Source organism: Meles meles, chromosome X, assembly GCF_922984935.1.
Source record: "Meles meles chromosome X, mMelMel3.1 paternal haplotype, whole genome shotgun sequence".
Taxonomy (NCBI): Eukaryota; Metazoa; Chordata; class Mammalia; order Carnivora; family Mustelidae; genus Meles; species Meles meles.
In genome coordinates this window covers 67,921,623-67,940,094 of record NC_060087.1, presented here as the reverse complement: position 1 = coordinate 67,940,094, position 18,472 = coordinate 67,921,623, and the positions used below count along the sequence as shown (strand labels likewise).

General features: G+C 36.0%; 1 protein-coding gene across 3 annotated transcripts in view; it reads left to right on the top strand.

The window, feature by feature from the left end:
- The window catches only part of BRWD3 (bromodomain and WD repeat domain containing 3), a 235,373-nt gene that overhangs the window by 51,200 nt on the left and 165,701 nt on the right, over positions 1-18,472 (top strand). For 2 of the 3 annotated variants that reach the window (XM_045995124.1, XM_045995125.1), the window contains exons 7-10: positions 9,732-9,892; positions 12,716-12,937; positions 17,338-17,438; positions 17,939-18,009. In XM_045995124.1, the coding sequence (XP_045851080.1) occupies positions 9,732-9,892; positions 12,716-12,937; positions 17,338-17,438; positions 17,939-18,009 (555 nt within the window). Of the gene's footprint in view, positions 1-9,731; positions 9,893-12,715; positions 12,938-17,337; positions 17,439-17,938; positions 18,010-18,472 lie in introns of those variants that run through there. The other variant, XM_045995126.1, reaches the window with a different exon arrangement.

Here is an 18,472-nt window from a genome sequence, read left to right as displayed (position 1 = left end):
TTTTTTTTTCTTTTTTCTTATTCTGCTAATTTTTTTAAAACTTTTACCGTTTCCTTTTTTAACGTTTTTTGACTAGTTTATCTAAATATATATATGTTTTTCTTTTTTATATTTTTTCTTTATTTGTTTTATTTTTTAAATGTTTTTCTTTTTTTTTCTGAACCTCTTTATCCCCTTTCTCCCCCCCCACAATTTGGGGTCTCTTCTGATTTGGTTACAGCACATTTTTCTGGGGCCTTTGCAACCCTTTTAGTATTTTATTTGATCCTTCATATCCTCTTATCTGGACAAAATGACAAGGCGGAAGAAATCATCACAAACAAAAGAACAAGAGGCAGTACCGAAGGCTAGGGACCTAATCAACAGACATTGGTAATATGTCAGATCAAGAGTTCAGAATGACGATTCTGAACGTTCTAGCCAGGCTCGAAAAAGGCATGGAAGATATTAGAGAAACCCTCTCTGGAGAGATAAAAGCGCTTTCTGGAGAAATTAAAGAACTCAAATCTAACGAAGTAGAAATCAAAAAAGCTATTAATGAGGTGCAATAAAAAATGGAGGCTCTCACTGGTAGGATAAACGAGGCAGAAGAAAGAATTAGTGATATAGAAGACCAAATGACAGAGAATAAAGAAGCCGAACAAAAGAGGGGCAAACAGCTACTGGACCACGAGGGGAGAATTCGAGAGATAAGTGACACCATAAGACGAAACAACATTAGAATAATTGGGATTCCAGAAGAAGAAGAAACAGAGAGGGGAGCAGAAGGTCTATTGGAGAGAATTATTGGAGAGAATTTCCCTAATATGGCAAAGGGAACAAGCATCAACATCCAGGAGATGCAGAGAACCCCCCTCAAAGTCAACAAGAATAGGTCCACACCCCGTCACCTAATAGTAAAATTTACAAGTCTTAGTGACAAAGAGAAAATCCTAAAAGCAGCCTGGGAAAAGAAGTCTATAACATACAATGGTAAAAATATTAGATTGGCGGCAGACTTATCCACAGAGACCTGGCAGGCCAGGAAGAGCTGGCATGATATATTCAGAGCACTAAACGAGAAAAACATGCAGCCAAGAATACTCTATCCAGCTAGGCTATCATTGAAAATAGAAGGAGAGATAAAAAGCTTCCAGGACAAACAAAAACTGAAAGAATGTGCAAACACCAAACCAGCTCTACAGGAAATATTGAAAGGGGTCCTCTAAGCAAAGAGAAAGCCTAAAAGTAGTAGATCAGAAAGGTACAGAGACAATATACAGTAACAGTCATCTTACAGGCTAATAATGGCACTAAATTCATATCTCTCAATAGTTACCCTATATGTTAATGGGCTAAATGCCCCAATAAAAAGACACAGGGTATCAGAATGGATAAGAAAACAAAACCCATCAGTATGTTGCCTACAAGAAACTCATTTTAGACGCAAAGACACCTCCAGATTTAAAGTGAGGGGGTGGAAAACAATTTACCATGCTAATGGGCATCAGAAGAATGCTGGGGTGGCAATCCTTATATCAGATCAATTAGATTTTAAGCCAAAGACTATAATAAGAGATGAGGAAAGACACTATATCCTACTCAAAGCGTCTGTCCAACAAGAAGATCTAACAATTTTAAATATCTATGCCCCTAACGTGGGAGCAGCCAACTATATCAACCAATTAATAACAAAATCAAAGAAACACATCAATAATAATACAATAATAGTAGGGGACTTTACACTCCCCTCCCTGAAATGGACAGATCATCCAAGCAAAAGATCAACAAGGAAATAAAGGCCTTAAATGACACACTGGACCAGATGGACATCACAGATCTATTCAGAACATTTCATCCCAAAGCAACAGAATACACATTCTTCTCTAGTGCACATGGAATCTTCTCCAGAATAGATCACATCCTGGGTCACAAATCAGGTCTCAACCGGTATCAAAATATTAGGATCATTCCCTGCATATTTTCAGACCACAATGCTCTGAAGCTAGAACTCAATCACAAGAGGAAAGCTGGAAAGAACCCAAATACATGGAGACTAAACAGCATCCTTCTAAAGAATGAATGGGTCAACCAGGAAATTAAAGAAGAATTGAAAAAAATTCATGGAAACAAATGATAATGAAAACACAACGGTTCAAAATCTGTGGGACACAGCAAAGGCAGTCCTGAGAGGAAAATATATAGCGGTACAAGCCTTTCTCAAGAAACAAGAAAGGTCTCAAGTACACAACCTAACCCTACACGTAAAGGAGCTGGAGAAAGAACAAGAAAGAAACCCTAAAGCCAGCAGGAGAAGAGAAATCATAAAGATCAGAGCAGAAATCAATGAAATAGAAACCAAAGAAACAATAGAAAAAATCAATGAAACTGGGAGCTGGTTCTTTGAAAGACTCAATAAGATTGATAAACCCCTGGCTAGACTCATCAAAAAGAAAAGAGAAAGGACCCAAATAAATAAAATCATGAATGAAAGAGGAGAGATCACAACTAACACCAAAGAAATACAGACAATTATAAGAACATACTATGAGCAACCCTACACCAACAAATTTGACAATCTGGAAGAAATGGATGCATTCCTAGAGACATATAAACTACCACAACTGAACCAGGAAGAAATAGAAAACCTGAACAGGCCCATAACCAGTAAGGAGATTGAAACAGTCATCAAAAATCTCCAAACAAACAAAAGCCCAGGGCCAGACAACCTCCCGGGGGAATTCTACCAAACATTTTAAAGAAGAACTAATTCCTATTCTCCTCAAACTGTTCCAAAAAATAGAAATGGAAGGAAAACTTCCAAACTCATTTTATGAGGCCAGCACCACCTTGATCCCAAACCAGACAAGGATCCCACCAAAAAAGAGAACTACAGACCAATATCCTTGATGAACACAGATGCAAAAATTCTCACCAAAATACTAGCCAATAGGATTCAGCAGTACATTAAAAGGATTATTCACCACGACCAAGTGGGATTTATTCCAGGGCTGCAGGGTTGGTTCAACATCCGCAAATCAATCAATGTGATACAACACATTAATAAAAGAAAGAACAAGAACCATATGATACTCTCCATAGATGCTGAAAAAGCATTTGACAAAGTACAGCATCCCTTCCTGATCAAAACTCTTCAAAGTGTAGGGATAGAGGGCACATACCTCAATATTATCAAAGCCATCTATGAAAAACCCACCGCAAATATCATTCTCAATGGAGAAAAACTGAAAGCTTTTCCGCTAAGGTCAGGAACACGGCAGGGATGTCCATTATCACCACTGCTATTCAACATAGTACTAGAAGTCCTAGCCTCAGCAATCAGACAATAAAAAGAAATTAAAGGCATCCAAATCGGCAAAGAAGAAGTCAAACTATCACACTTCACAGATGATATGATACTATATGTGGAAAACCCAAAAGACTCCACTCCAAAACTGCTAGAACATGTACAGGAATTCAGTAAAGTGTCAGGATATAAACTCAATGCACAGAAATCAGTTGCATTTCTGTACACCAACAACAAGAAAGAAGAAAGAGAAATTAAGGAGTCAATCCCATTTACAACTGCACCCAAAACTATAGGATACTTAGGAATAAACCTAACCAAAGAGGCTAAGAATCTATACACAGAAAACTATAAAGTACTCATGAAAGAAATTGAGGAGACACAAAGAAATGGAAAAATGTTCCATGCTCCTGGATTGGAAGAATAAATATTGTGAAAATGTCCATGCTACCTAAAGCAATCTACACATTTAATGCAATCCTTATCAAAAACGCATCCATTTTTTTCAAAGAAATGGAACAAATAATTCTAAAATTTATATGGAAGTAGAAAAGACCTCGAATAGCCAAAGGAATATTGAAAAAGAAAGCCAAAGTTCGTGGCATCACAATTCCGGACTTCAAGCTCTATTACAAAGCTGTCATCATCAAGACAGCATGGTACTGGCACAAAACCAGACACATAGATCAATGGAACAGAATAGAGAGCCCAGAAATAGACCCTCAACTCTATGGTCAACTAATCTTTGACAAAGCGGGAAAGAATGTCCAATGGAAAAAGACAGCCTCTTCAACAAATGGTGTTGGGAACATTGGACAGCCACATGCAGAAAAATGAAATTGGACCACTTCCTTACACCACACACGAAAATAGACTCCAAATGAATGAAGGACCTCAATGTGAGAAAGGAATCCATCAAAATACTTGAGGAGAATGCAGCCAGCCACCTCTTCGACCTCAGCCCCAGCAACATCTTCCTAGGAACATCGGCAAAAGCAAGGGAAGCAAGGGCAAAAATGAACTATTGGGATTTCATCAAGATCAAAAGCTTTTGCACAGCAAAGGAAACAGTTAACCAAACCAAAAGACAACTGACAGAATGGGAGAAGATATTTGCAAACGACATATCAGATAAAGGGCTAGTATCCAAAATCTATAAGGAACTTAGCAAACTCAACACCCAAAGAACAAACAATCCAATCAAGAAATGGGCAGAGGACATGAACAGTCATTTCTGCAAAGAAGACATCCATTTGGCCAACAGACACATGAAAAAGTGCTCCACGTCACTCGGCATCAGGGAAATACAAATCAAAACCACAATGAGATATCACCTCACACCAGTCAGAATGGCTAAAATGAACAAGTCAGGAAATGACAGATGCTGGCGAGGATGCGGAGAAAGGGGAACCCTCCTCCACTGTTGGTGGGAATGGAAGCTGGTGCAACCACTCTGGAATACAGCATGGAGGTTCCTCAAAATGTTGAAAATAGAAGTACCCTATGACCTAGCAATTGCACTACTGGTATTTACCCTAAAGATACAAACACAGTGATCCAAAGGGGCACTTGTACCCGAATGTTTATAGCAGCAATGTCTACAATAGCCAAACTATGGAAAGAACCTAGATGTCCATCAACAGATGAATGGATAAAGAAGAAGTGGTATATATACACAATGGAATACTATGCAGCCATCAAAAGAAATGAAATCTTGCCATTTGCGACGACGTGGATGGAACTAGAGGGTATCATGCTTAGTGACATAAGTCAATTGGGGAAAGACAGCTATCATATGATCTCCCTGATATGAGGACATGGAGATGCAGCATGGGGGGTTCGGGGGATAGGAGAAGAATAAATGAAAGAAGATGGGATTGGGAGGGAGACAAAGCATAAATGACTCTTAATCTCACAAAACAAACTGGGGGTTGCTGGGGGGAGGTGGGGTTGGGAGAGGGGGAGGGGGTTATGGACATTGGGGAGGGTATGTGCTATCGTGACTGCTGTGAATTGTGTAAACCTGGTGATTCACAGACCTGTACCCCTGGGGATAAAAATACATTATATGTATATAAAAAAAAAATTTGGAAGGGGAGGCGAACCATAAGAGACTATGGACTCTGAAAATAACCTGAGGGTTTTGAAGGGCCGGGGGTGGGAGGTTGGGGGAACCAGGTGTTGGGTAATAGGGAGGGCATGTATTGCATGGAGCACTGGGTGTTGTGCAAAAACAATGAATACTGTTACGCTGAAAAAAATAAAAGAAAAATAAATTTTTTTGTTAACTGGAAGTCATTTTTATAAATTGAATAGTTCAAATAAATTATTAAACTTGGTTACAAATAGAAAAAAATGTGACTATACTATGAAAAACACTTGGTAGAGATAAAAGGAATGAGAAATTTGTATGAGATGATACTACAGACCTGACGGTGTGGATGATGCTTTCCTAATGGAGAAGTAAAGAGGGCAGGATACCTACATCAAACTAAAGCTTGATGTCTGCCCATCCCCACACTCCAATTTTATGTATTACACTGAACCATCTAAAATCACTGTTTTTTATGTAAAAAGTAGTCAAATACCAAGTTTCATTCAGCTCAACCCATATAGGATTACCACAAAACACCTTTAAAGTCCCAATTGGCATGTAGGGGAAGAACCTATAGATTTACTAGGAATTTTAGAAGGCTTAATAGTGAGCATGAGTAATGACATTACTGTTGATCTCAAATAACAGAAAGTGTATAAATGTTATCATCTCAGGTGCTAGGTGAATAAACAAAAAATCACTGAGATTGGAAAGAAGGAATATTTGATGCTGCTGCTGTCAAATATACAATGTACCTTATATTATAAATTTTTTGAATAGCTATTAACAGTAACTAGGAAGAACGCAATAGAAAAGTTGTGTTTAAGTTAAAAATGTATTGTTAAGTGTATTAGGTGAAATATAAAAAATTTACCTATAGTTTAATCACAAAGCAGTTGGTTTCCTTTCCCTTGTTTCTTTTTAGTCTTTATTATGTATGTATGCATATTTTTCCATAATTTAAATCATAGTATACTTGTAAGGTTGTATTTTATATTTTGTGCTTTGTAGTTCCTAAATTTTTTCACAGTGCTTTAATTTTGTATTTTAATTTTAATTTCTATAGAATAGTCCATCACATATTCTGTTATTTGATCAACCATTCTCCTGTTGTTGGACTTAGACTATTTATCATTCTTTGGTATTATAAATAGTACTTCATTAAACATTTGTGCATGTACCTCACTTTTGCTAATAAGCTGTGTCACTAGAATAGATTCTCAATTTATTATTTTAATTCTGTTTATTTGTATTTCCTATATTGTGACTTACCTGTTAATTTCCTTTTATCCATTCATCTATTAGATCTTAGTGGAATTTTTTTAAAGATTCTATTTATTTATTAGAGAGAGAGCTGAGTTGAGAAAGAGATCAAGGAGGGGCGGTCAGAGGGAGAGGGAGAAGCAGGCTCTCTGCTGAGCTAGAAGCCCGATGTGCGACTCTGTCCCAGGATTCTGGGATCAGGACCTGAGCTACTTAGGTGCCCCCTTAGTGGTATTCTTATAGATGACTAGTTTTATATGTGTTTTAAAATATTAAGATTTTGTCATATTTGTTGGATATATTTTCCATTTTTTTCAATTAATAGTTTTCTTTGTAAAGGAGTCTTAAAAAGTAAAAGCTAATTTGTATAGATTGTAAAGTTGCATAAAGTTTTTAGTCATTGTTCTGATTTAACAGTTTTGGCCTGTGGTGCTAATGGGATCTCTTAGTGGGGTTAAGAATATATTGTTTATATGCTTAGTTGTATTCCTTTGGCCTTCAAAAAACACGGGTATTTATTAGAGGAATGATTTCTGGTAGCTTTCTGGTAGCTCTTTATCTCTCCCCTGTGTCTTTCACTACTTCTTTTTCCTTATGTTTCTGCTTTTCTGATTATTTTTATTCCTATTGATAATTGTTTTTTGTTTTTCTACTTTAAGTAGTGTTTTTAAACTGGGAACAGTTGTCATGTTTTTTGTTTTTGTTTATTACCACCAGGAGACATTTGGCAATGTCTAGAGATATTTTTCCTTGTCACAGCTTAATGGTGGTAGGGTTCTACTAAAATCTAGTGGGTAGAGGCCAAGGAATAATTTTCAGTAGACAGGGGGCGCCTGGGTGGCTCAGTGGGTTAAGCCTCTGCCTTCAGCTCAGGTCATGATCTCAGGGTCTCTGGGATCGAGCCCCGTATCGGGCTCTCTGCTTGGCAGGGAGCCTGCTTCCTCCCCTCTCTGGCTGCTGCTCTGCCTACTTGTAATCTGTCTCTCTCTCTCTCTCTCTCTCTCTCTCTCTATCTGTAAAAAAGAAAAAAAAAATTAAAAAAAAAAAATTTTCAGTAGACAGGTCCCACACAGTGAAGGTTCATCAGGCCCAAAGTGCCAGTATTGCTGAGGCTGACAAACCATGCCCTAAAGTAACACACCTTTTCTTCTATCTATTTGAAAAGTATGGGTAGAAAAAAAGCAAAGCAGAAGTGATGGTTGATTGTTTTAGGGAACTAAGAGCAGTAAGAAATGTTTGACTGGTGAAGGAAGATTACTGTCCCAAAGTTAATGGTGTCTGCTCTTTCCATCTTAGAGTTGTTAAAATTTCTAGAGGTTGGGATGGGGAGAGGTGCCAAAAAGAAATCCTCTGAGCTGGTAGTAGTGATGCTTGTGGGTTTTCTACCATTATTTACTCAGCATCTCACAGTGTTCTATAAATCCTCAGATCTCTATTGTGTTCTTATGATTTCCATTCATAGTCTCATTGGTTTTGCTATTCCTCATTCATTTGTTGTCATTTTTTGATTTTAAAATGACCAGTGGATCTGCCTTTGCCTGGAAAAAAAAAAGACTCTATTGCTTTTAAGATTGAGATTTGTGAAGGCTTCATATTTTTTATAGTGTTATTTTTTTTTAACATGACCCTGACATTTTTTTTAAGATTTTTATTTATTTGTTTGACAGAGAGAGAGAGAGATCACAAGTAGATGGAGAGGCAGGCAGAAAGAAAGGCGAAAGTAGACTCCCTGCTGAGCAGAGAGCCCGATGTGGGGCTCAGTCCCAGGGCCCTGAGATCATGACCTTAGCCGAAGGCAGAGGATTAACCCACTGAGCCACCCAGGCACCCCTATTGTGGCATGGTTCTAATTGTTTTAATCTAGCTACAAACCCATTCTTGCATTAATTTTGCCTTACTTCAACATAAAGCTGTTACCATCTGTACTATATTATTTATGCACTACAGTAAAATGTCACGTTGCTTCAAGGTGACTTTGCTTTTATAAGGATCTTATGTTTTGATTAAAATATAATATATGGGATGTTAAATATTTTTAGTGTATAAGGAAAGACTGGAGGAATTTCACAGAGCAAGCGGATGCTTGTAAATCCTTATGGATGGGGATTAAGATCTCCATTTTAGGTAAGTGAGAAGAATCCAGGTGGCGTTTGAAAGAGAACTGGACAGATTTCTGGTTTATTCTGTCTGTTTTTTTTAAAGGAAATTAATAAGGCAAAACAACAAACAAAAAGAACTATGATGACTTTATATAGAAGATGCAGTTTCAAAAATTTATTGGTAACTAGTGGAGAGTCTACTGTTTCAGAAACCAAAAAATGGAGAACCTATATACAAACCTGGAAAGGATTGTTTGTTACTGAAAACTTAATGTATTATCATAGCTTCCTTTCTTTTATCACTGTATAAGTCTGTTTTTTTTTAAGATTTTATGTATTTATTTGTCAGAGAGAGAGCACAAACAGGGGGAGAAGCAGGCTCCCCACTGAGCAGGGTGGCTGATGCAGGACTCCATCCTGGGACCCTGGGATCATAACTTGAGCCAAAGGCAGATGCTTGACTGAGCCACCCAGGCGTCTCACTGTATAAGTCTATTACTCTTGAAAGTTTAGAGACAGCTGTGTAGCTGCATATGAAGTGAATAGGTTTGAGGAGGTAGGATAGGAGTTCATACAATTCCCTATGTAACTTTTAAAATGTATTTATTTAATCAAATATAGTCTCTATTCTAAAATTCCTTTATGTTATGATAAGATTTACCTATATATTTAAAGTGACAGTGTCTTTGGCTATAGTTTACCAAGAAAGGTAAAATAAAAATGTACTTGAGAACCCACAGTAAGGCAAACAGAAAATTAGACTTAGAAAATCAGATTTAAAAGAAGAGTACTCTTAGTGCTTTGTGGTAGTAAACTTGAATTCATAAAATCATGAAATGTATAATGGAATTTAGGCTTTTCACAGGGTAAAATTGCTATGGAGTGTGTACCCTATTTTATCTCATCTTAATATTTATGATTTAACTTTATGAATTACGTTTTGCTTTTAGGTTTTAAGGAGGAATCTATTCTATTTTATGTTTTTCAGTGAATATCACCTCTGCCCGGCAATTAACTGGATGCAGTCGCTTCAGCCATATTTTCCCTTCATCTGCTTACCAGCACATTAAGATGCATAAGAGAATTCTGGGGCACTTGTCATCTGTCTATTGTGTAGCATTTGACCGAAGTGGGAGAAGAATTTTTACAGTGAGTTTAAAATTAATGATACTGTAGCATGTTTGAGATTTACTACAGTTGAAGGTAGGCTTCATGGCATTGAATTATACTTTGTAAGCAATTCATCCTTCTTAGACACATGAATGCAAGGAAAGATGAGTAAAAAGGTGAATTTACAAACAGTGTTGCTGGAGGGGCGGTGGGTGGGGGATGGATAATTGGATGAGGGACATTAAGGAGGGAACTTGATGTAATGAGCACTGGGTATTATATGCAACTGATGAATCACCAAATTCTACCTCTGAAACTAATAATACATTATATATTAACTAATTTGAATTTAAGTAAAATCTAAAAAAAGAGAAGAAATATGTAACTTAAAAAAAATTGAAAATCTTTTCTCACTCTATATAAATAAGTGGATGAACTATAATGTCCTCTATGTTTTGGGAAATCTAATTTAAAAAATTAAGTCTTAAGTAGGCCTTATATTCTAGAGGTTAATTTGTGTGAAACAAATTTATCTACTGCATTTTATTTCATTGTAGCAAACATTAAAATGCATTTTGCATTTGTCACTTAGTGTAATTGGTGCCTATTCTGCTTAATTAAAATGATTATGTCATTCTTATGGTTGAGTAATTGTAGTCCATACAGAGTTTGTAACCAAAATTACATTTATTGTGTATGTCTTTCTTTTATTTCAGTACTAATAATTTTTTTTTAAGATTTCATCTATTTTTCTGGGAGAGAGAGCAGGGGGAAGGGGCAGAGGGAGAAGCAGACTTCTGCCTGAGTAGGGAACCCATCTCTGGGCTCAATTCCAGGACTCTGAGATCATGACCTGAGCCAAAAGTAGATGCTTAACTGATTGAGCCACCCAGGTGCCCCAGTACTAATTTTTTTTTAAATTTTGCAAATGGGGTTTGAACTCATGATCCTGAGATTAAGACCTGTCTGAGATCAAGACTTGGATGCTCGACCAACTGAAACACCCAGGCATCCTTAAATCTGGGTTTTTAAAGTTTTATTTAAATTCCAGTTAGTTAACATACAGTGTAATATTAGTTTCAGGTGTACGATATAGTGATTCGGCACTTCCATACATCACCTGGTGCTCATCACAGCAAGCACACTCCTTAATTCTGGTCGTCTATTTTACCTCTTCCCCACACCCGCCTCCCCTCTGGTAACCATAGGTTTGTTCTCTATAGTTAAGAGTCTTTCTTGGTTTGCCTCTCTCTCTCTCCTTTTTTCCCCTTTGCTCATTTGTTTTGTTTCTTAAATTCCACATATGAGTGAAATAATATGGTATTTGTCTTTCTCTGACTGACTTGCTTTGCTTAGCATTTTATTAACCAGATAATATCGTGGGCTTTTGAGTACAAAATTGTAGCATGCTAATATTTCTAAGAAGGGTTTTAGTCTCACTATTTTAGTAGTAAGTTAACATAGAAGTGTATTTAGTGTCATAATTTTCTTTTTAACTTTCTGTACTATAGTAAATGAAATAGTTTGCATTTTGAGAACTTATGACTCCTTGGAGTTCATTAAAGACTCTTCCATTGACATTTTCATAACTCCAAATGCATCACTTAAGTATTTGGGTGTTAATGATCATGATGAGAATGACAATTGCTATCTTTTTATTTTTTATTTTTTTAAAGGTTTTATTTATTTATTTGAGAGAGAAAGGGAAAGAGAGCATGAGCAGGGGTGGTGAGGGTGGGGGCAGAGGGAGAGGGAGAAGCAGACTTCCCGCTGAGCAGGGAGCCTGACCTGGGGCTCTGACTGGGGCTCTGGGCTAGATCTCAGGGCCCTGGGATCATGACCTGAGTTGAAGGGAGACACTTAACTGGCTGCGCCACCCAGGTGTCCAATTATTTTTTTATAAACCAATAATTATGAACTAACTTATTTACTACATTGGAGTAGAATTGCCTTTTACTATTTTTAAAGCTCTTTTGGAATTATCAATAGGAAGTTCAACTTAACATTTTCAGCAGAGTTTATTAACAAAGACTCAACTTATTGAGAAAATGCATGTAGAGTTTAGGCTAAATTTTTAAATATTTATAGAAAAATATTCAAGGAATCATGAAAAAAGGCTGTCAGGCATAAGGAAAGAAATAATGGCAGGGGCACCTGGGTGGCTCAGTGGGTTAACCCTCTGCCTTTGGCTCAGGTCATGATCCCAGGGTCCTGGGATGGAGCCCTGCATTGGGCTCTCTGCTCAGCAGGGAGCCTGCTCCCCACTCTCTCTGCTTCTCTCTCTGCCTGTATATGATCTCTCTCTCTCTCTGTCAAATAAATAAATAAAATCTTTAAAAAAAAATAATGGCAGATATATTTAATGCCAAATCACTTAAAGTGAGTTTTAAATATTTGAGTTGTCAGGATTGGTAGTTTTGGGGAGTTCTTCACAAATTTCATCAGTTTACATAATGCTTTGTCAGTGCTGTCATTTGGAGATGATTTATATTTCTTCCTAGATCCATATTATATGGGCAGAGGAGATTAGAAAGTAAAGGCTCAGAAGTAACTTAATAAAAATCCTCCCGTTGGGGTGCCTGGGTGGCTCAGTGGGTTAAGCCTCTGCCTTCGCTCAGGTCACGATCTCAGGGTCCTGGGATGGAACCCCGCATGGGGCTCTCTGCTCAGCAGGGAGTCTGCTCCCCCCTCTCGCTGCTTCTCTCTCTGCCTATGTGTGATCTCTCTCTCTCTGTCAAATAAATAAATAAAATCTTTAAAAAAATCCTCCCTTTGTCATTTTGGCTCTTTTTTTTTCTGGAAAGGGAGCTGGTGGTGCAAATTTTTGCTTCATTGGGAATCTGTCCTTCTGTGTTACTATAGGGTTCAGATGACTGTTTGGTGAAAATTTGGGCAACGGATGATGGACGTCTCCTTGCTACACTCCGAGGGCACTCTGCTGAAATTTCTGATATGGCTGTTAACTATGAAAACACTCTTATTGCTGCAGGCAGCTGTGATAAGGTTGTAAGAGTGTGGTGTCTTCGAACTTGTGCACCAGTTGCAGTCCTTCAGGGACATTCAGCTTCTATTACTTCCATACAGGTAGGAAAAATGAAAAGGTATCACTGACCTATGTAATGAGGATGAAAATTCTCTCAGTTTTTCTTATTTTGTGTGGATATTATTATAAAGAATGGCAACAGAAAAATGATCTCTAAGGGCTTTGCCCTACCCTTCTCTGGTATTTTTAAAATTCCGTTTTCATATAAATTTATTGTTTTAGAGATAATTCAAAAATCACTGAATATGTTTTCCAAATATAGTGCAAGACATTTATCTGACTAGTATTTGTGAAGAAGGGAGAAGACTTATAAATGCTATAAGGAAGCAACACTGATACCTGTTAGGTTGGAAACAGGTTCTAATTTCAATATTGGCACACTTTGTGTTAATATTTAATGCAAGATGTTTGTCAGTCAGAGTGTGTGTGTATGGTTTAATGTTAAAGAAAATTTTATTCTTCGTTTCAGTGATTTCCTGTTTCAGCTTGATGTTTGACATAAAATGCATTGACTTCTTTTCAATTCTTATTCACAGAGTGTTTCTACTAAATGTTGATAATGAAAATCCTGGATACCTCCAAAAAAACCTTTTATTTAAGAAAACTAAGTTGAACTTGTTCTCTTCTTTGTGTTGAGAGCAAAAAGGAATCCTGAAACCGTATTTTATACTGTGGTCAAGGAGACTACTTTTGTGGATGAGATAATTACTCCCATTTACTTTTCTTTGTTCTTTAGTCACTAGAAAGTATGTCCATTAATTTTGTGTTATTTAATTTAATATCACCTGTTTATGAGGAGTTAGTAAGATTTTTTTTAAGATTTTATTTATTTAATTGATAGAGCGCACACAAGTAGGCAGAGTGGCAGGCAGAAGGAGAGGGAGAAGCAGGCTCTCTGCTGAGCAGGGAGCCCAACTTGGGGCTTGATCCCAGGACTCTGGGATCATGAACTGAGCTGAAGGCAGCTGTTTAAACGACTGAGCCACCCAGGCGCCTCTTGATTAGGTTTAACGTATATTAGATTTTAAAAATTTTGTATCAAATTTTTGACCAATGGAAATTATTTCATGGACTTTTAGGTGATTATTTATTTATTTATCTGACAGATTATTTCTGGAATTTGGAAGCAACTCTCATATAACATAAAAAAATAACTGCTTATATTGAAAAACGTTTATGATACTGTTTGGTTCCTTCATAGTTTGATTTTCTACTTTCTATCTCATTTCATTTATACGTGGGAACGCCCTAAAAATCCATGGATCTCTATCACATTCTTTCTCTTAGTGATCTCATTAAGTTTCATGGCTTTAGGTTTATCTGTAGGCTGATGATTTTCAAACTTATATTTTCATTTTGGAACCTTTCTTTTAGTCCCATACTTATATATTCAAATACCTACTTGGTACCATCATATAAATGTCATGAATCTCAAACTCAACATATTCAAAATTGAACTTGTCTTCCTTCCTCAAATCTACTTTTCCAAGAGCTTTCTTCAGCTCAACATATGGCAATTTTATCCTTTCAGTTGCTCAGAGTAGTCATCCCTGACTTTTTTTCTTTCTCTTATATCTCATATCTAATTTGTTAGCATATCATGTTGGCTCTACCCTCAGAATTAATCCAGAATCTGACAAATTATCATGACTTTAATAATTACTATTCCATTTCATACCATTATCATTGGTAACCTAGATTATTGAGACAGACATCTAATTGATCTTCCTGCTTCTTTCCTTCCCTCTTTCTTACCCCAGTCCAACCTCTGTATAGCAAGCTGAGTGATTTTTTAAATGGAAGTTAAATCATGTCACTGGTACTCAGAAACTTCAGTAGCTTCCAAATTCAGATTTAAGTTGAAGTCTAAATGACCCACATTGTAAGGCCTATATTCTCAACCCCTTGCTCTCTTTGACCTCATTGTCTACTACTTGTTTCCCATTTGCATTCTGCTTTAGGTGCTACCTCTCTGCTTTTTTAGACCACTCTAGCTACACTGCTGCCTTTGTTTTTTCTGTTTCATGGCCGTGGAATGGCTCTTCCTTGCATAGTCACATGGCTTATTCCTTCCCTTTCTAACCACCTTGTGCAAATTGTCTTTCTCAGGGAGACTTTTCTCTGACTGTTTTACCATTCTAAAATTTTAAGTTGTTCCCTGCACCAGAACTCTTTATCTCCTCTTAATTTTATTTAGCATTCTATATGTGTTACTTATTCTTGGCTAATTAACTGTCTCTCTTAATATCATGGTGTTTATCTTTCCAGATTCTTTTTTGTAAGCAAAATTGAGATAAAATGGTATGATTTCAATAGTGGTTGCCTCTGGATGGTGGGATTATAAGTACCTTTTATTGTTTTCTGTATTTACTAAATTTTCTTCAATAATGATATATTAGGGGCACCTGGGTGCTCAGTGGGTTAAGCCTCTGCCTTCAACTCAGGTCATGATCTCAGGGTCTTGGGATTGAGCCCCATGTCGGGCTCTCTGCTCAGCAAGGAGCCTGCTTCTTCCTCTCTCTCTGCCTACCTCTCTGCCTACTTTTGATCACTCTCTTTCTGTCAAATAAATAAATAAAATCTTTTAAAAAATGATATATTTATATTAAGAAATATAAATACAAGTGTTTTTATAATTTCTAACATGGTTTATTATTTAAAAACAATTCAATTGGACTACATTAATGGGGCAGATGCCCCTTTGTGACTGATGAATTTACTTAAATATAATGGTGATAATAAAGGTTCTAGTGTTTGTTCAAACTTAATAAAATTATAGAGTTTTATATTTATCTCATTTGTATAAATCAGGGATCAGCAAATTTACAGATCAGATAGGTAAATATTTTAGGATTTACAGGCCATATGGTATCTGTCACACCTACTTAACTCTGCATTCCAGTGCAAAAGCAGCCATAGGCAGTGTGAGGTGAATTTGTTCTAGTAAAACTTCATTTACAGAAATACACAGCAAGATGGAATTGGCATGTGGGCTGTAGTTTGCGGACTCTGCCTGTAAATTGTGGATTACGTTTTCCAATTCAAGCTTCTCTATCTCAGAAAGGAAAGTGTAGGCATGCTACCTGAGTACTAGTTTCTTTACTATATTATCAATTATTAATGGGTAACATTAATTGATAATTTTTTATTTAAACTCTAGTCTTTATAGAAGTTATGTGTTTCCAATCAAGAAAACTGTATAAATGACTTCTAATATGTAGTGATCATTTTCTTCAGATTTATGGTCAAAATTTATTCAAACCCTATGCATCTTGGTCCTTAATATTTATCTTAGTGGTGTTGATTATCTCTATTAGGGATTTTTAAAACTCATGGCATGCAGAGACCATGGTTTGATTTTCAACTTTTTCCTGTATCTCAGGCATCAGGAGCCCAATGGCTCTTTCCTTATCTGTGATTCTTTTCTGAGGATGTATAAAATACTGAGAGTCAGAGTTTGAGAATCCTATTTGATAAGGCTGTCCATGTTTCATCTAGGGTATTAGTCATCCTTTAAATTGGTAACTTAAGTATATTTTTTAATCTTTTTTTCCACAGTGATATAGTGATTTGACCATTCTGCTTATTCTGACAAATGAAAATGATTTAAATTTAAAAAGAACAAAATTTATATCATATGACATTGAAGCTGGAATTTAAAGTTAAGCATTAATGCCAAAATATTTAGATAGTAACTTCCTAAGCATTGATTTTCGAATGGTTTCTGATGCTGTGGTCATATAAGCTAAAAATTCCACAATTATTGCTGTTAAACATATATTTAGCAGATTTGTAATGGTTTAAATAGTAACCACCTTGTGATTTTTTTTCTCCATTAAAAGTAATGAAAAGTAATCTTAAAGTGTGATATTCAATACTTTAAAATAGTTATTTGAGATTTTATTTTTAGGTAATCTCTACATTCATAACCCTGAGATCAAAAGTTGCATGCTCTATTGATTGAGCCACCCAGGGACCCCTAAAAGTAATTATTTTTAAGACTAATATATTTAGGGGCACCTGGGTGGCTCAGTGGTTTAAGCCTCTGCCTTCGGCTCAGGTCATGATCTCAGGGTCCTGGGATCGGGCCCCGCATCGGGCTCTCTGCTCAGTGAGGAGCCTGTTTCTCCCTCTCTCTCTGCCTGCCTCTCTGCCTACTTGTGACCTCTCTCTCTGTCAAATAAATAAATAAAATAAAAAAAAGACTAATATATTTAATCCTAAATTTGTTAACTGACTTTTTTTCCTACAGTTTCTTGATATTTTAAATTTTTGTAAGGTATCCATTAATCTAGGAAATTTAACTGATTTCTTGAAAGTGAAATTCTTGATTGAATTTATTTAAATTATTTTTTAAGTGACTATGATTTTAGAACATGCTGTGTTTAAAATAATTTGAACATGAAAACTTTCTATTTGAATTAGAATTTTTTTTTTTTAGTTTTGTCCATCAACTAAAGGCACAACCAGATACCTCACTTCTACTGGTGCTGATGGAACAATCTGTTTCTGGCAATGGCATGTAAAAACAATGAAGTTTCGGTAAGTTTAGAATTGGATTAGAAATTTTGTGCAAAATCAGTCATGTTTATTTTTCTTTATTACCTTGAGAAATTCTTAATAGTCCATGTATTTAATTATGTATAAATATATAAAATACATCTATGCCTACTTCAATTAGATGTTAAAGATTTTAGAATTAAATTCTTATGAAACTAGTGTTGAAGAGACTATTTAACTTATACACAAAATTTTTGTAGAGAGTATTTGTATCATTTATTATTCTGGTAAGAAGACTTTGAACTTCTTAATGGTAGTAAGTTATGTGGTAGTTTGTAAAGTTATAATAATAATGTTGGTATCTTAAAGTATATTTGCAAGGTTTAATGTATTTTTAACCCAAATGATGGGAATACCACTGACTACTTCAGTTGTGTTTTTTTATAATACTGATGTTAAATCTGTCAATCTAGCAGTGTGCCAAGATTCTTGTATGTTAAATGAACATGATAGAAAATACAAATATCTTACTTTTCCCTTAGAGATCGCCCAGTGAAATTTACTGAGAGATCCAGACCTGGAGTTCAGATATCTTGCTCATCTTTCAGTTCTGGTATGTGTAAACATTGGAAGTTTCAAGTACCCAAAATATTAAATGATCCAGTTGTAAAAGATATATGTTTAATTTTGTAGAGAAAAAGGTATATGTTTCTTAATAGAAACATACCCAAAATGTGAACCATATGATATAGTAAATGGATCTTTGTGGATTTTAACTAACATGTAATAGCATTTGAAGGTTTTTTTTTAAATTTTTCTAATATGTTTTTATATAAATCAGAATTTGGTTGGTAAAAAGTACAGCTCTCCCCCCAAACACACACAGGTCAACATTAAAATCCTGACCTGACGTTTCAGAAAATACATACTGTGGTTCCATATAGAAGACACTTTTACAGTGTGTATAGGTTGCTTTTCTACTGCTAAGAATTATATGCTAGTTGACCGTTTCTTTCGTTGTGATAAATTTAACATAAAATTTACTATTTAAAAAAAAGATTTATTTATTTGAGACA